The 18,898-nt window shown below is 44.6% G+C and overlaps 1 protein-coding gene across 1 annotated transcript in view; it reads left to right on the plus strand.

Annotated features, from left to right (window-relative positions):
• CCDC60 (coiled-coil domain containing 60) overlaps window positions 1–18,898 on the plus strand; it is a 169,287-nt gene that overhangs the window by 123,926 nt on the left and 26,463 nt on the right. The window contains exons 4-5 of the mRNA XM_012650156.1: window positions 4,192–4,299; window positions 11,471–11,578. Coding sequence (XP_012505610.1) covers window positions 4,192–4,299; window positions 11,471–11,578 — 216 coding nt within the window. The remainder of the gene's footprint in view (window positions 1–4,191; window positions 4,300–11,470; window positions 11,579–18,898) is intronic.

Genomic DNA, 18,898 nt, shown 5'->3' on the forward strand with positions numbered 1-18,898 from the left:
TTAAGGGAGAGCCCCTACCGCATGCAGCAGCTCAACAAAGCACCACGCGGGTACACACTATCGTGCTCTTAAGTGTGCCCTTCCCCTCATGTGTAGGGTGGAGTGGGAATCCCCAGAGGTGTGACTTTTGAGCAAGTTCTTTAATGCCAAATGGGATTCAGTTGGGTGACAAAAAGAGGCATGTTGAGAAGACACCATCAGTATCAGCCCACCAGAAATTCCTGCAGGCAGCATGTCTGGCTAGGAGGGCCCAGGCAGGAAAAGGAGGTGGTGTGATTGTGTTGTCTTTTGCCAAAAGTCAGGAAGATTCTTTTCAGAGTCAGAACCATGAAAACGTCCTCATCAGACCTTGAAGAAGGGGTATGTGAGACAGAGAAGGCCACCCAGTGAGTCAGGAGGTTCTTACCCTTTCCATGAGGGTCCCAAGGGCTCAGCACAAATTCTGCGCCCCCAGCCTGAGCCAATGGCACTCATAGAGTCTGCTGCTCCAAGTGACGCTAGCCAGCTGGCAGCCTTTCCCTGGAATAAAAGGAAGGAATGAACTCATGGCTCCTTTTTGCAGGAGCTGTGCTCAGATTAACAGGCAGATGCAACAAGCTCGGGGGAAGGAGGGCAACTGTTAAGGATGCTCTTGTGCCTGTTTAAGAGGTCCGGGTGTGACCATCCAGTTCTTTGGAGGGGGTTTTTAATCCGTGTTTGTGGAACACAGTTCTCCCCTCTCCGATCCATGTTTCCGTGTGCAAGACATGGTTTATTTAAAGTTTAATAAGTTTAAATATGCATGAGATTGCTCCTTTTGTAGACATCGGCTTGGTTATGTCTTATCTGGTGGATTCTATGAGCTGTACAAGGCTGGTTATTAAAATAAAACTGGAAGCCATTACTGCGACATAGCCACCAAATGCAGGGGTGGGAGGGTGTTATCAAATGGCTTTAGGGTGTTGTCTACACCAAGACAGGATTGTAGTTAAGAGCACAAGCCTTAGAGCCCGTCAGGACTTGGATTCAAGTTCTGATTTTCCCCCATGCAGCTGTTCAACTTTGGACAAGTCCCTGTACCTCCCTGAGTCTCCCTTTTCCTTGCCCATGTGAATGGTACCAAGCTCCCAAGTTGGTTGTAAGGAATAAATGAAACAATGCTTAACACAGAGCCTGGCATATGGAACATGCTCAGTAATTGTCAGCTATTAGTATGCAATAAAGTGAATTTGATCTTTCTAGGACTCAATTACCTAAAATCCTTAAATTTATGGCTAAAAAATCTTAATTTCCATGAAGGCTTAAAAGCATTTCACATCTAAGAGCTACACTTTTACAGATATAATTCCAATCACAAAAGCATCAAAAATACAAGCGTTCATTTATAAATAATTTTTAACAAAGTATTTGATCCTTGTGCATTACAAAAGCATAAGAGAGGCTGGGCGCGGTGGCTCACGCCTGTAATCCTAGCTCTCTGGGAGGCCGAGGCAGGCGGATTGTTTGAGCTCAGGAGTTCGAAACCAGCCTGAGCAAGAGTGAGACCCTGTCTCTACTAAAAATAGAAAGAAATTAATCGGACAACTAAAAATATACAGAAAAAATTAGCCGGGCATGGTGGCACGTCTGTAGTCCCAACTACTCGGGAGGCTGAGGCAGTAGAATCACTTGAGCCCAGGAGTTTGAGGTTGCTGTGAGCTAGGATGACGCCACGGCACTCTAGCCTGGGCAAAAGAGTGAGACTCTGTCTCAAAAAAAAAAAAATAAGAGATTGTTCCCCCTCCGCCCCCTGCTCTGGATCTAAGATCATAGAATAAGTTCTTTTAGACAAAAATTTTAAGGCTGACAAACTAGGCAGGGAAAAAAAGAAAATCAAGCATGTCCCTAAAGATTTCTGCCTGCAAACAGTCTTTCCCACTATGCTCAATGACCTCATTTTTCAGCTGCAGATTCAGCTGAAAAGGTGTGGAAAAAAAATACAACGGGTAAAATTTGCTTTATTACTGTGGTTGAGAGAAGACATAAAACCAGAGATTAAGGATGTAAAAGTTGGGTTAATTTCCACACATCCTAAACCACTGAGAGACACAGTTAGCCAGTATGGCAGGAGCACAGCAATGTATTTGTTTGTGGTTTCCCCAGCTCTAGGGTTGAATAAAGAATCAATAGAAATGACATTCGGAGGACTTAGATTCTGGTCCTATCCTTTAGTTTACTCTGTGACCCCAGGATTGTCTTCAAATTCCCAGGAGGAAGATAAACTCCTAACACGTGTCCCAGCATCACCTTCACTAGCCCCCTCCATCCCCTTCCCCACACTAAGCCAGAGTGATCTTTCCGAAATATAAATTTCTCCCAGCTAACACTTTCCATGGTTGCCATTCCTTTGAGGACAAAGACAAAAGTCTGAGCAAGAGGATCCAAGATCCTTGATGGTAGCCTGTGGCTTGCTTCTCCAGCCCCAGCTCACAGCCTCCTCTTGCTTCCTCTGCCCCAGACACACTCTCCTACTTTCCTACTCATGACATGCCCTCCACCACAGGGTCTTTGCATATGCCATTCCCTCTGGCTGGGAGACCTTTCCCTCTTCCATGTACCTAGTTAACTCCCATTCAATCTTCAGATTTCAGCTCAGTATTTACTTTTGTTTCAGTTACTATTGCCATAAACACCTACTCCAAAACTTATTAACTCAAGACAACAAACACTTCTCTCTCTCATAAGTCTGCAATTTGAGTAGGGCTCAGAGGGAAAGAATTGTCTCTGCTCCACACAACACTAGCTGAGGCAGCTTGAAGGACCTGTTTCCAAGACGGCTCACTCACATAGGAGGCAAGCTGGAGCTGGCCATCAGCTTGTGAGCCTAGTCCCACTCCCTGTGACCTCTTCATAGGCTGCCAGCTTCCTCACAACATGGCGGCTGGATGCTAACATCCCAGGACACAGTTCCTGGAGCCTGGCATCTTATCACCTCTGACACATGCTATTAGGTCAGTCAGTCACAGAGCCAAGATCCAAGGGGAAAATGGAAATAGACCAACTTCTCTATTGGAGAAGTATCTAAGGATTTGGGGGACATGTTTCAAAATTGCCACAACTTCCTCAAGGAAGTACAGTATTCCCTGGCTTCCATTTCAGTCAAATTCACTATTTTAGGCTTTTAAAGCACTCTCCGTCTGAACACTTATCACAGCTGTGTGTTTGGTTATGCCTGTCTCCCCCACTAGACTCTAAGCTTCAGGAGGGGAGAGGCTAGGTCTGTCTCATATACTGCTGCATCTGTAGCCTGCAGCACAGAGAAGATGTTCAATAATTATTGGTAGAAATGAATGAATCAGGGAACCCATTGACAATCCAGTCAATGAAAGTACTTTAGACCGGGGCTCAGAAACTAAAAGGCCTTCAGGGAACAGGGCCTGAATTAGTAAGGGAAGGGGCAAATAAGAAACCAGGGGTGCTTGAGTCTGGGGCAACCTGAGAAGCACACATCTCATGCAAAGCAGGCAGCAACTCTGAATCTTTGGTTCCACGATTCTCACCAATGGAAACACAGGCCCACAGTGGCCAGAGCTTTCAAGTTTTTGAGACCCAAAGCTTTTTAGTTTTTACCTGATGTCTCCCAATTTTAAAGTATGGACAATTGATTCCATTACACACACACACACACACACACACACACACACACACACAGAGTAGACTAATTAAAACATGTCTGTGAGCTAAATTTGGCCATGAGCGAAAAATACATACCTTATGACTCAGGCATGCCAGAAAAAAATAATACTTTATATAACTGAAATGAATTGCTCCATGATAGTGGAGTCAAAAAAACACTTAAATATGGTATTAAATTGCTGTTTCTAGAATACAGCTGAAAATATTTCTTGTCTGGCCCTCAAAGAAAGTATTTCTGATCTCTGGTATGGTATACCAGCATAGCTCACAATTTATCTATTTACCTTGTTTCTTCTCTTTGCTCCTGCAGGAGAATATGCACTCTGTGAGGGCAGGGGGTTTTATATGCTCTGTTCATGAACTGCATCTAGAGCCCTCATCCCTCAAGCTGGGATTGTTGCCTGGCACATAGTAGGTGCTCAGTAATATCTGCCAAATAAACTCTGGCAAGAGACGAAGCTATTTAAAATCTGCTGCTCATTCACTGCATCCGTTATATTCATTCACTGTGCCTCTTTCTTTCTGCTTTTCCTGCAGCACACACGACGATCAGAAGTTTAAGAAGTTGGGGGCTGGAGCCATACTTCGCCCATTTGCTCCCACCCGCAGCTGCATCCTTGCTCCCTCCCTACCCGAGGCTCACGTGTAAGTAGACTCACCTCCGGCTCGTTTGCTGTGCCAGCTTACAAACTGAAGCCCGGCTGCAGTGACTCAACGAGCTAACGTGCCGAGAGCCGTGGAGCTGTTCCCTTGTCCTCTTGAAAGGGACATCGAGCCCGGAGCTGGCAAAGCTATTCGGCGTATAAAAATAACAGAAAGTAGACATGGTGGTTTAGAGCTAAGTGGCAAATCAGCCAGGACTGAGTCATTCCATTTCTTACCAAGCCAGACACTCTAATGTCAAATAGTTTGCAAAGCCTGATAAAATCTGTCTACAGTCCTCATCGAGCATGTGCAAGGACATCTCAGCCAGTGCTCAGGGGACACGGAGCCATTTCCCAGAGAAGCCCCTGTAGTCTTCAGATGCAAGGCAGGAACTCATCATCGCAGGGCGTAACGGGGGCTCATCAACCCTCCAAAGAACACGCTTGCTTTCTGAAACCTTGACATCTTGTTCCCCTTGTGTCTATTTCAAAGAATCTCAAGCCCAAGTTTTTCTTTTTTCACTACTTGGCACTTTGCAACTGGAAGATTTCAGGCACAGAGATATAAGCTTTTGACCTGAGGGCAGGGTTTTTCAACCTTGACACTAATTGACATGTGGGAAGAAAGAATTCATTCTTGGTCGTGAAGGGCTGTCTTGTGCATTGCAGGATGTTCAGCAGCATCCATGGCCTCTACCGACTAGATGCCAGTCGCTCCTTTCTCCCAAGTTATGACAACCAAAAATGTCTCTAAACATCATGAAATGTCCCCTGGGGGCCAAATCACTCACACACACACACACACACACACACACACACACACACACACACACACCCGACTCCACATTGAAAACCACTGCCTTAGGGGAATGAATTCATTTCGGGCAATGATTCTAGACTTCTCTGTCTGGTCATTTGTCAAATATTGATTAGGCTCCTACACTGTTCACAGTGATAATGACCAATACTGACCGCTCTATAGGCATTATCTCATTCAGTCCTCTCAGCCTCCCTCTGGTGTAGGTGTATTATTATCCTCTCTCTGCAGGTGAGAAAGCAGAAGCTCAGAGAGATGTACTCACCTCCTTGTCGTCACAGCTGAGTGTGTTCCTGCACTGGGTTTTAAGCCAGGTCTGCCTGACTTCAGAGCCTGAGCTTTCATCACTACACACTGCATGGAAAGTGTATCCCAAAGCCTTGCTCTCAGGGAGCTTGTAATATATTTGGAGAGCCTTTGAGTCTTCTGTACTTAAAGACTAAAATAACACAAGAGAGAAATCGCAGGACAAGATGGCAGACAAAAAAAGATTATTAATAAGAGCACTTAGGTCATGGATGGAAGATGCCACAACCATCACCAACACCATCATCCTCATTCTCATCATCATCACCATCACCACCACCCATCATCATCAACACCATCATCATCACCATCATCATCATCACCTTGTATTGGATACGTACTGATCCCTCCCTAATATTTCAGTCTTTGATGAGCCCCAGCTCCCCCCACCCCACCCCATCACATCCCACTTTCCTCCTACCTCCCATAGATTGATATTATGATTAGCTTCTTGGTAGACCTATTTGTTCAGGGACATTCCAACTGACAGCCTAAGCTTGATATTCTCAAAGCATCTCCTTGCAAAAATAGACCTTGCAATTTCTCATGATGTCCCTTGGAAACACTTGCACTTCTGTCCATCTCTCCCACGGACAAGCCTTCTAAAAGCAAATGGTGTACATTGTTTGCATCTGAATCATCTGAGAATGGGGCTAGGGGAGCAGGGAGGAAATGCCTTGGAAAATGTATATTCTTGGGCCCCTCCCATGATTTATTTGCTTGATCTAAGCAAATTGAGTCTTAAATCAGCTATGCAGTGGCTGGAGAGAGTTTCTTGTCCATCTCCCTCCAATGCCAGATGGTGAAACCAAAGCCCAGAGAGGGGGCAGAACCTGCCAAAGGTCTCCAACAGGAATCTTGATCTCCTGACTACTAAGTTAGATCTTTACACTAGGTTTGTTATATGGGCTATTATTATTTTTAATTTCACAGTGGTTGTTGTTATTATTTTTTGTGCCCTAGACCAGAGGTCAGCAAACTTTTCCTTATGGGCCAAACAGTAAATATTTTAGTCTTTGTAGACCAGGTAGTCTCTCTTGCAACTACTTAACTTTGCTGTTGTAGCAGGAAAGCTACAACAATGGAAGTGGCTGTGTTCCAATAAAGTTTTATTTACTAAAACAAGTGGCAGGCCCACTGGCTGTAGTCTGCTAACCCCTGCCCTGGACTGAAGGCTGCCCTTTCTTCTTCTTGGCTGTTAAAGGGCTCTAGCTGCATTTGATGACTGTATCAGTAATCTATGGCTGCATTTCAGACCACCTTAACATGGAGTGCCTTAAACAACAACCATTTATTACTGGTCAGCTGGGTGGTTCTCCTGGTCAGGGCAAGCTCGGCTAATCTTGGCTGGATTTGCTCATGTGTGTGCCCCCAGCCGATGGGGGAGCTGGAGGTTGGCCGATCTAGAATGGCCTCATTCACAAGTCTGTTGGGTGATTGGTTGGTGGCCAGGGTGATGGGAGTGTCTCTCAACATCTGGCAGGCTAGCCCAGGCTTGTTCACATGGTGGTCAGAGAGAGTTCGAAGGACAAGACTCTAAGCCCTTGAGGCTCAGGCTCAGAATGGTGACATTCTACTGGCCAAATCAAGTCATCAGGCCAACCCACATACAAGGAGCCAGAGGAAAGACTCCACCTCTTGATGAGGGGAAGCAGCAAAGTCATGTTGCAGAGTGTGCAAAGCAGAAAGGGATGACATTGTCGTAATCAGTCTACCAAAAGGCATCAGGACAGGCCCCACCTGGCCAATTCCTGGATTCTCAGTTGTCACATCAGCCGATGCGGATCAGAGCCTGGTTAGCCCCTTCAATCCCAATGTGATTGATCCCAAAACTGCCAGATAATTCTGAATCGACTGTGCGGGGATCAGTTCAATCATTTCACGGGAGATTTGACCTTTATCTTTAAGAAGGGGAGCAGGTGGTCTCTAGGAATGAGAAACAACCCTGCGTTTTCTCTCCTAGATAACGGGGCCATCCCCCACAGCCTTTTGTGAGCAATCGTGCAGCAAGTGCAGCGTCCGCAACCTGTGTCCAGATTTGTCCTTGCGATCAGCATGGGGTGCTCGGGATGGCTTTGAATGCATTTTCTGATTTCTCTTAGTGAGAGGGGAAAAAAAACGTTTTCTTCTCAGAGATGTCTATGCCCACTGCTATTCTGGTTGGTACAGCAGTTTTAATAGAGGGAGCTATTCAGGTGTGCTGACCACTGGTGCTTGCCTGGAGTTCTGAGCTCAGGGATCTCAGAAGCAGGCTTTGTACGTCCCTGTTCAGCATTTGCACCCGTTATGCCCTGCATTTAAGAAAATAAATGCTTTCTCTTTTAATTTGATAAAATCCAAGATATTGTGCTATGACCTGACACATGATCATTACAAGAAAGGACCAATTTCTATCAAACATGTTCCTGGGGACTTTTTTCTTTTTAGGTTTGTTTCACTGCAGATTGGACGAGTGATCATCAGGTTTGAGATGCTTTTTATAAACAGAGAGAAAGGTCCAGCCCATCAGATAAAACTCTATTCCGATGAAAAGCAAAGTCTCTGACCTATAACAAGAGACAACATCAACATACTGTCGTTAAGAGCATGGATTCAGGTGCCAGGCTGCCTGGGCTCAGATTCCAGCTCTGCCATTTGCTGGCCTTTGTGACCTTGGACAAGTCACATGGCCCTCTATGCTTCATTTTTCTCATCTGCAATGTGGGAGTAATAGTACCTTCACAGAATTTTATGAGGATGAAATTAGTTAATGAATGTTGGACACTTAAAACAGCATCTGGCACAGAGTAAGCGCTCTATGGGAAGCATTTACTATTACTATTAATATTATTTTGCTGCTGCTGTTGTTGTTACTCTTCATTATCTCAGTAGTTCTGTATATAAGAATTGTCCCCAAGTTAGCAGCTCAGGAAAATGTCACATCCAGCCCAATTCATTCCCACTATCTTCCACTCAGTAACCAGAAACACACTGAGCCTACTCCGTGTGTGGCACAGGGTATCCTGTGGTGGACAAGACTCTGTAGCTTTCAGGTTCATGGGCTGGAAAGACAAGGAAACAGGTACTTACAATGGAGCAGAAACTCAAAGGTGGGGACAAGGGGACCCGTTGTAGGGATGGAGGTGCTTTAAAATCTCCTTAGAGAGAGTCTAACCCAGACCTAGAGCAATCAAGGAGGGCTTCCTGGTGAGGGTGATAATCTGAGCAGAAGCACAAGCACTGAAAGATGAAAAAGGAGGAGGAGGGGAAATATAGATAAGGAGGAGAGAACAATGCTAAGCACTTTACCCTACCCTCGCGCTCACCTTATAAGGGAGTTACTGCAATTACCACCATTTTACAGATGAGAAAACTGAGACTCAGGGAAGTTAAGTACTTTGGCCAAGACCACACAGCCAGTAAATGACAAAAGTAGGATTTTAACCCAGACAGTGTGAAGGGCAGCGTGGTGAGTGTGAACAACTGAGCAGAATTTTGCCAGGCTGCAGAAACAAGTGGGACGACGCAAGGCTGGAGAGGTGGGTGAAGGCTCCTGTGTGCTGGTGTGTTAGTCTGCTCAGGCTGTCATGATAAAACACCAGACTGGGTGGCTTGAAAAACAGAAATGTATTTTCTCACAGTTCTGGAGGCTGGAAGTCCAAGATCAAGGTGCCGTCATGGTTGATTTCTTCCGAGGCGTCTCTACTGATCTCAGAGACAGCTGCCATCTCTCTGTGCCATCTCTCACATGGCCTTTTCTCTGTGCACGCAGCACTAAAGTCTCTCTGCATGTCCAGATTTCCTCCTCTTATAAGGACACCAGTCAGATGGGATTAGGGCCCGCCCTAATGGCTTCATTTTTAACCGAATCATCCCTTTAAATGCCCTATCTCCAAAGTACAGTCATACCCCAAGGTACCGGGGTTAGGGCTTCAACATATGAAGTTGGGGGTGTCCGCAATTCAGCCCATTACAGAGGATTTAGGGAGTTTGAAGATTTTAAAGCAAGGGAGGGAGAGGGTCAGGTTTGCACCTATTCTTGCCACCTGCAGAAATGAATCTTGTGCTCACGCGCCCCACATCCCCAGCACCGCCCTGTGACCAAGCAGACCCCATCCCACCAGTTAACTCCCTTTGAGTGCTTCTCTGCCCACCTCAAAGATCCAAAGCCCAGGTGTGCAGGGGCTCTAGGATGTAAAACAGAAGAGCAGGTAGGCATCACCCGCAGCCTTCCACAGCTTCCTGTGGTTATGGGGAGGGTGTAGCGAGGTGCTCACGGCCCAGTGCCAGGCACACGGCACAGCTGCTGCTGCTGCTGGGTTAATGCTGTACACAGCCCGTGTGCAGAGTTACCAAAATGCTGTCACCTGTAGAGCCCAAGATGGTGTTCAGGAGGAAGAGAAAGACAAGAACTGGAAGGGCTGTGGGCTTACAGGGCCTCAAAATGAGAAGTGAGGGAAAATTAGGTGCTCAATTATTCACTAAAACAATTTGTGGAAGAAAAAGCCTCCAGAGAAGAAAGGAAGGAGATCTGCTGCCTCTAGTTTTCCTAAGACCTGGCAGACTTGACCACCCCAGGACAGGGGGGTGAGGGAGCTGGAGGGAGGTGGGGCTGGAGGCAGTAGGGTGGTTCCCCTTCTAGCTGAGTGAAACGGATGCCTGTCAAGGGTAAGCCGGGGTAACCCTGGCCCAGCTGCACACCTGCGCCCGGGGCTTGGGCCCCACCTTCTGAAGTGGTGCCTTCCTGGAAACAGGGCGGGTAGATACCTTCCTCCACCTACAAACACCAGGCCTAGGAACCCTGGGGAGTGTTGATCAGGCAGGACGAAGTTTCAGAGAAGAGCAATTACACAGGTTCTTAATGGAGAACTGGCCCATTAGTGCAAGAGGAGAAGTAATGGGGGGAGGAGGGCCGCTGGCCAGGACTCCACCTTGTTTCCAGGAAAAAGGCAGGCAGCAGGTTAACCCTCTCCTGACCTCGCTCTCAGGGTGACCACTGCGCTGGCTTCATCAGTACCTGATCAGAGCCCAGGTCCATGGGAGCACAGTCTTTGGGGTTAAAGAGACCCCAGTCCAAATCCTCACTAATCCTAGCAGTGTGACTTCAGGTAACTCACTGCACCTTTCTGGGCCTCATGTGCCTCATTGTAAAGAGGAGGTGGGAACAGCGTGCTCCTTATAGAGGAGTCCTGACCTCTAAATGAGATATTAAGACACCATCTCTCTCACCAACAAGCTATGTGACCTTGAGCAAAGTGATTGCACCTCTCTGAGCCTCAGTTTGTAAATAAAACTTTATTGGAACACAGCCACATCCATAATAATAATTCATACCTAAGCACGTTATTGGGAGAATTAAAAAATATATATTTACATTATGCCTAGCTCATTGTAGGTGTTATATTAATACAAGGTGTCCAAAAATATCAGAAAATGTTGGTTGGACGTATTTTTAAACAATGTTTTAGTTAACATTTTCAAATAATATGCTCAATCTGTTTTTCTTCAAGATCCAGCTATATTTTTAGCAAAGGACTTATAAATTTAAAGCAATATGTCCAATTTTTAATCTGGGGGAAAAAGTCCAATTAATACATGAGTTTCCCTGCGTTTCCAGACTTTTTGCATACTCTTAGTTTATTTATTTTACTTTTATCAGATTAACAATTGGGCATCCTAGGATATTAATTTCCTTCAAGCCTCTGGTTTGCCTGAGTGAAGACCTCCAGGTGGAGTCGCAAGATTCTGCCCTACACGTACACAAATTCCCAATAATTGGAATAGGATCATCTCCTTTCAAATTATGGCTCTGCCACCTACTGGCCTAGTGACCTGGCACAACATCCTTAACTCCTCTGGATTCCTCATCTGTAAAATGGGGTTAATGAACACCTCATGGGGCCATTGCAAAGATCTAATGAGGTGATGTAGGCAAAATACTTACACATGCCTGGAACGTGGTACCAGCTCTCAAACTGGAAGCCAGTACGACTACTATCTCTATGGCTATTACCATGCAGAATGTTGTTCTAACAGGGTCACACTGTGCTCCCTCTCTCTGTCTTTGCAGTGAGCCCCTCTTCCGCCAGCTCTGTGCCCTCCACTGGCTCCTGGAGGCCCTGATGATCGACCACACCCACCACACCATGAACCCCCTGATCACCTGCTGGAATCCAAAGTACGCCTCAGCCCTGCAGCATGCCATAAACTAGCAATAGACTGGGCAGTGGGAAAGGAACTCTCCTAGATGTTCTTCCCCTCTTTTGGCTGTTTTTGGTGGGTGGGTTGCTTTAGGAGCTCTTCTGTGTGCTCTGTGGGGTCCAAACAGGGGTGAGCTGGAGTCAGCTCACATAGAATTGCAAGAGCCAATGGTGTACATCTCCTTCCAGCATCTCTTCCCAGCTCCACATTCAGTAACATCACATTGGTAGTTCAAAATCAATCAGCCACAGTGGGAGCATTTACACCACAGTAACGGGCAAGCAATACCAGCACACCACAGCTGGATTCCTCTCCAGCTCTCTTCTTGGACTGTGTCTCCCCAACACTGTTCTTTGTTTGTTGTTCTTCCTTTTCCTCCTTCTTTCCTTCCCTTTTATTCTTCCCTTTCTCTTTGTTCTTGTTTTTCCTCCTTTCTCTCAAGGTTTTGTTTTGTTCTGTTGGTTTTTAATGTATATTGGTGGCTACTTCTCCACTTGGACCCAAGGAAGTACTTCGTATTCAGGTCCCTGGAGCAGCTATGTCTGCACAGGCAGAAGCTCCAGAACGTGTTGTCTTGGCCAAGAGAAGTGTTAGGTGGGTCCTCACCAGAGGCAAGGGCTCACACAAAAGCTTTGAGGCCATTGTTGCAGAAACCACGTGGTACCCACTAGGTGCAGAACAAGGAACAGACAGGCATGGGAAGACTCTGGTTCTTTAAGAAGAGGCAGATTGTCTGCAAGAATGGGACAAAACGAAAGTAAAGAACCATGACCTGAGGAATTGCATTTGCACTGTGAAAACCATGGCTGAGTTAAATAAAATGTTCCCTATCTCCAATGCTAACATTCCCCACCCCATACACTGACACTGGCACCCTCTCACTATCCTGCCTTCCAGGTGAATTCATTCTTCTTCCTCTTCCAAAATCCCGAGTATTAATCAACTCCTTCCTCCTGAGGATGCTTACCACCCATCCCCCAAATTTCCAAATCCCTTCCACCCCGAAGTTATCTCTTACACCAGAACCCAGATAAACTGACCTCAGATACAACCAGAAATATAAATCTCGCATCTATTGATCGATGAGTAACTCCAAATCGATTCAGTGTTTTTGGTTGGGATGAATTTAAAACTGTAGTTTCCTTTGATACAAGTGGTTTGCAAACTTAATTTTTAAACAGCAGAAATCCATTTTTTTAAATGGAAGCCCCAAAAATGTAAAATAGATTTTTCTAATGGAATTTCTGCATGAAGCAAGAGGTTTGGGGGCTGCAGAGATCTGGGGTATCTCCAACTTGCTCCCATCCTCCCATGGCACCCCAGTTATTTCCAAAATATATTTTGTGGCTCCCAGAATTTATTTGAAAGCCACAACCTTAAAACATTTCCCATGCATTATTTATTTTTCTTTAAAACTAAACTGCTCAAGTAATAAGGGAACACAATTTATTCTTATGGAAATTTTTTCAAAAAATTTACAAGTATATAAAGTATGAAAGCCTTTATTCCCTCCCTGAAGTCCCGTCCTTAGAGAAAACCCCTTGTAAAGGTCTAAAGTGTGTCCTTCCAATTCTTTCTAATGGCTTCCTTTTATAAATACATGCAGATACATTTTTTAACAGAAATGGGATCATATTCTACCTATTGTTCTCTACATGATTTTTCCCCCTTTTACAATGACTCACAGACATCCTTCCATGGTGGCACATACAAAGTTTCCACATTCTCTTAACAACTGCAGAGTACTCTATTGTACGGATGGAGTGTAATTTAGATAACCATTTCTCTATCACCAGATGCTGAGGTCATTCCCAAATTTTTGACATTTCAAGTATGGAATATACTTATACCTATCTTTTATGCTCAGTTGCAAATATTTCTGCTGGCTAGATTATGGGAAATGAGAATTTCTAGGTAAAAGCAACATCTATTTTTTTTCCCACAGTTGACTGCTTAGATTCTAAGAAAAAGGGCTCTGTGTCAGTGGGTTTCCAATAACATTTTATCTCCCTGAGCAAACCAACAACAACATTTTGCCTCTGACATGTGAGCACCCATTCCCCCTCAACAGAAGAAAGAATACCCTGTAGAATTTAGATCAAGGAGAAAAAGGGGACCGTCTTTATTTCCTCTGGTTGGTTTTAGAAATGCGACCAAAAACTGTTAACTGCAGTAAAAAGACATAGTGGTCACATTGAGAGTAGCAGATGTTCTATCATGACTTGGAAGGGCAGAATTCCATTAGGCATCTCATGATGTCCAGTTCTATAAAAGCAGAACCTGAAACTGACCCAGCCAGACATAAGAGAAAAATGCAGTCCAGGTAAGATTCCCACAGAAAGTAGAGTATTTGTTGGGATTTGTTTTTTCTAGTGGATCATTTCCTCGTGATGGGGATTTTAGCTTGAGGTCAGTGATATGCTGGTTTAAGTGTTTAACAAGCAGTTCTCTAGGGGGCCAGGAGCCATGATTTGAAACAACGCCAATTTCCATGGTGTAAATACTCCCGCCATAACTGATTCAAGCTTACCAAGATGATGTCACTGAACTTGGAGTTAGAAGAGATGTACAAAATCAGTTCTTATGAGACAATATGAGACATCTCCAGCACACCACTGTTTGGGATTTATTTTTTAATTATGAATCGGGGGACAAGGGGTTAAGTTTCCTAGGGAGTGCCAGAAAACATCTTTTTAATTAGCAAGAAAGCAGAAGGCTATCTTCTCTTTAATACTTAATCCCTATTTATGATGTTTCACCCTTATGCCGTAGTATGAATTTCCCTAACTCTTCAAATGCATTGTTTTTAAACCCGGAGGGATCAGAGTGATGGAAGAGCAAGGGTTTTAGCATCAGACGGACCTGGATGAGTCCAGGCTATGCCATCTAATAGCTGTGTGACGCTGGGCAAATCGCTTAGCATCTCTGGGCCTCTGTTTCTTCATCTATCAAATGGGTTCCTGCCTCGGAAGAGTTATTGTTAAGGATTAAGCAAGATAAAGTACATAAAACATATAGCCTAATGTCTGAGAGCACAATGAGTGTTCACTAAATGAGAGCTATTAAAGATAAAAGTCCCTTTTTTGAAGAGCAGTTAGGTGTGTGGTTTTCAACACCATTGAAACTTAAGGCTGGGAAAGAAATTATAAACTTCTGAGCAGAATCTTACCAACACGTGAGATCCATGTTCACTGAGTGGTTGGACAAACATACAAACAGACAGGGAAAGAAGGCTACACAAGGTCACCCAAAATCTAATTGCAAAAATAAACAATCCAGGGAATTACTCCAAGGAGGAAAAACCAAATCTCCAGTTCTCCTGACTATGCTTTTCTGAGAGTCCACCATTAAGCAGCCAGTCTCTTATTATTAAAGCATTTTAAGACCTAAACTCAGAGCTCTGACACCCACCTTGCACTTTCCAAAAGGAAACATCCATCCCTGGAGACTTGTAGATCCCAGAGGCTTCGTTCCTATTAGGCATAATGGCAGGTATAGGTCCAATCCCTCCCCCTCATGGATTTTATAGCAAGAAAGTGGGAGTAGTTCAATACTTCAACGTGGGCTTTCTACAGGGAGCAAACTTTCACTAACTAGCAGTTAGCGTGTTGCAAGCAGAAGGGTTGGTTGTGGGAAGAGCTCCTATTTGGATGGATTGGTGGCCATTGGGCAAGAAGACAGATGAGAGATTTGGGAATGTCATTATGAGTTGCATCTGAGTCTCTGCTTTCCTTAGGGAAAAACTTCTCGACTTCCCAATTTCATCATGCAGCAATTCAAACACATTATCATTTCTCAGCACCCTTGTTAATTCCGCTGCTAACAAGAGAGTTTATTTCAATTGACAAGATGATCGGGTCCACAACTAAAGCAGAAGCTGAGCCTTCAATTACGAATGTGCCAATTACCCTTCTCTGAGAGATACAAGCCTCTGTTTAGGCAAAGTTGGCCTGATTTTTCTTTTTTTCATAAAGGCTCTCAAGTCTTTATTCAAACCCTTACAGCCAACCGTGTTTCAGAATTCTGAGTTTTTATTTTTGCATTTTAAAAAGGAAATACAAGGCACATACCATTTAGAACACCACAGTCCCAAAGGAGCCCTGTCATCAAACACAATATTTCTGCAGAAAACAAATAAGTGAATATTTAAGTGTGTGATAAAGACCAATAAAGGCCATCGATAGCCTCTCATCAGTTCATGTCACATTTTGCTGCAAATAAGTTATTAAAATGTTTTTAGTTCTCAAGACACTTTGGATTTTGGAATTGGGTAAGAAGAGGTGAACCTGTATTAGTGTGATTCCTGTTAGAGACTAACTTTCCAAGACTGACCAGAAGGACTAGCTAGAAATGAGTGGGCCTTTACAGAGAAACAGGCAACCAACACCAGATGTTGGGGAAACATGATAAGCTCTAATGCCACCTCCCCCACCACCCTCTCAGGCATCTTCCCCAGTCCCTCTGGGAAAAAGCAGGGCAAACCCCTGGCCAAAGAGAGGAATAAACAGTTACCAATTGAACCTCCAGGCAGGGTACAGCACACCCCTAGAAGGAGTTGTTCCAACAGTCCCCACATTCCTGAGCTCTGCCCTGGAGCCACCAAAGCAAAAAAGTTGTCTAAGTCTCATTGCCTTGGGCTGTTCCAGAAAGACACCACTGGACTCACTCTTAACTGGGGAGGCCAGGTGGGTGTAATCCTGGCTTTTATTAAGAGACTGCAGATACTCAAGGGCTGGGCTGCCCAGGCACAAAGAACCCACCCTTCCTTAAGAAAGCACAGATGGGTAAAAGGCAACCACAGTTTGATGTGTCAGATATAATGCAAACATCTAAATCCTTCTACTGTTTTATGATGAAAAGAGCTAGCATTTGAGTACTTTCTATGTCAAGCACTCTGCTCTAGGTATATTCCTTCATTTAAGCCTCAGTCCAACATGCCAGTGAGGAAACTGAGGTATGGGAATTTAAGTAATTTGTTCAAAGTTGCATAGCCAGCACAAGAAGAGTCAGGATTTGAACCCAGTTAACCTTGCTGCAAAGCATGAGTGCTTCACCACTAAATAGTTGTTTCCTCTGTCTATAGCTAAAGCTCAAAGTCTGCAATTATTTTGGAGAATTATCTGGTGCCTGCCTGTAAAGAGAGAATATCTCATTACAAAGTGGCACTTACTAGAGGGCCCTGGGATACAAAAGGGACCTGATTTATCAAGATAATATGATATATAATATGTCACTTTCTTTTGTCAGGTAATTAAAAGTGCCATTCTGCCCATACTGTTTTGCAACTAAATTTTTGCTGTTTGACTTAATATATAAGGAGCATCTCTCCATGTCTGAACCTCTGCTGTGCAGTTTAATAACCTATGAATGTATAGAAGCATATTTAACCAAAATCCCAAGACCCTCATGTCTTTTCCAAGCTTTTGCTTTCATGAAACAATGCAGCAACATTCTCAACAACACCCATTAGCAATTTTTTATTTAAATGTTTTATATTTAAATTGTTTTCCCCTTGCCATGTGGTCCCCTTCCCCCCCGCTCCCCCTCGGTCAAGAAAATGTCAGTTTCCTCAAATCTGCTTTTTGCAGGCACTACTTATAAGGGGTACTGCAAAGAAGAAAACAGACAATATCTCTGTTCTCAGGAGCTTCCATTCTGGAGGGCAGGAGGGAAGCTACAGAGAATAGACATAAAATAATCAGGATACGTTGTGATAGCAATGTGTTAGGACAAAATTGATGGGTGGCCTGATAGTGACAGGGTAGGGGGGGTTATTTTTAAATTGGATCATCAAGCAAAGACATTTGAGTGAAATCTCTGATTTCCCCTGCTCTCCTCTTCACACTGATTTAATTGCATCATTCTGCACTCTGGCATTCCAACAGCCATCTCTACGGAGTGGGAGAACATGGCGGGATGATCAGATTATCACTCAGGAGGCAGGACGGAGCCACCTGGCCTGGGACATCCCAAGAACTTTAACCTCTGCCCCCTTCCCAGGGCAAAATGAACAGTTCTCCCCCTTGGTCATGGACACATGAACATGTGTCCCTAAACCAGCCAGCAAGCTTTTCCACCCTGAGAAGCAGACATTTTACCCTCAAACGTAAGTTCAGAAAGAGAGAATGAAGTGTTTGAGAAAATTGCTCTGATTGCCACTGTGGAAAAGACATCTTCAAGTGGCCGCCCAGAAGAAACTGTGCTTGGTGGATACAGTTAAAAGAAATTCGACAGGGCTCGATGCCCTCTTCCCTTGATTTCTGGCAAATAGGATCCCCTAGAAAGCTTCGGCAGGGGGGAATTATGGTCTGGGAACTACAGCTACTTCTCCCCCATGGATCTGCCCTAGTAGCTCATCAACACTTCCTTTAAGCCACTCAAAGATCTCCGTTGAAAAAAGCATGTTACTGCCATTAGTAGCTGAACTGTATTCAGTTCTCTGTACAAGGGACCCACCAAGCCCCATTTCTTTTCATCTCCCCAGCCAGCAATCCTTTGGCATAGCTAATATCATCCCCCCATTTTACAGATGGGAACATGGAGGCTCAGAGAGGCTAAATAACATACACAAAGTTGAACACACATAGGAAGCAGTGAGGCAGAGGACAGCTAGCTGGTCCACCCAATTCTTAAATTTCACTCTTAACCACCAAGATAACACTTTCCTGGTTCTGACACTCAGAGACACTTGCCCAGGTCACACCGACAGTAAATCAGAGGCCAGCAGTTAGGTGAGCTATATTAAGCTGTCATAATGAACAACCCCCCAAAATCTCAGTGGCTTAAGGCTGAAAAGCAGAACGGAAGCTCATTTCTGGCTCACCCTGGATGTCCTACAAGTGGGCTCTTTGCTCATTTGCTCAGTCAGAGACCCAGGCTGATAGAAGTTCCATCTCAACACAAGTTTCCACCATCAACGAGGCAAAAAAGGAATCTGATGACTTGAAGGCTGTCTCTTCAAGCATCTGCCCAAAGTGCCACATGACACTTTTTTTTTTTTTTATTTCAGCATATTATGGGGGTACAGATGTTTAGGTTATGTATGTTGCCCTTGCCCCCCCCCAAGTCCGAGTTTCAAATATGTCCATCTTTCGGGTGGTGCGCATTGCACTCTTTGTGTATGAAAATACCCGTCCCCTCCTCCCCCCTCCCCCCTGTCCAACATCCAATAGATGTTATTCTTATATGTGCATTTATGTGTTGATCAGTTAATACCAGTTTGATGGTGAGTACATGTGGTGCTTGCACATGACACTTTCACTCATGTATTTTTGAACAAAGCAAGGCACAGTGTCAA

This window comes from Propithecus coquereli, unplaced genomic scaffold, assembly GCF_000956105.1.
Source record: "Propithecus coquereli isolate 6110/MARCELLA unplaced genomic scaffold, Pcoq_1.0 Scaffold314, whole genome shotgun sequence".
Lineage (NCBI taxonomy): Eukaryota > Metazoa > Chordata > Mammalia > Primates > Indriidae > Propithecus > Propithecus coquereli.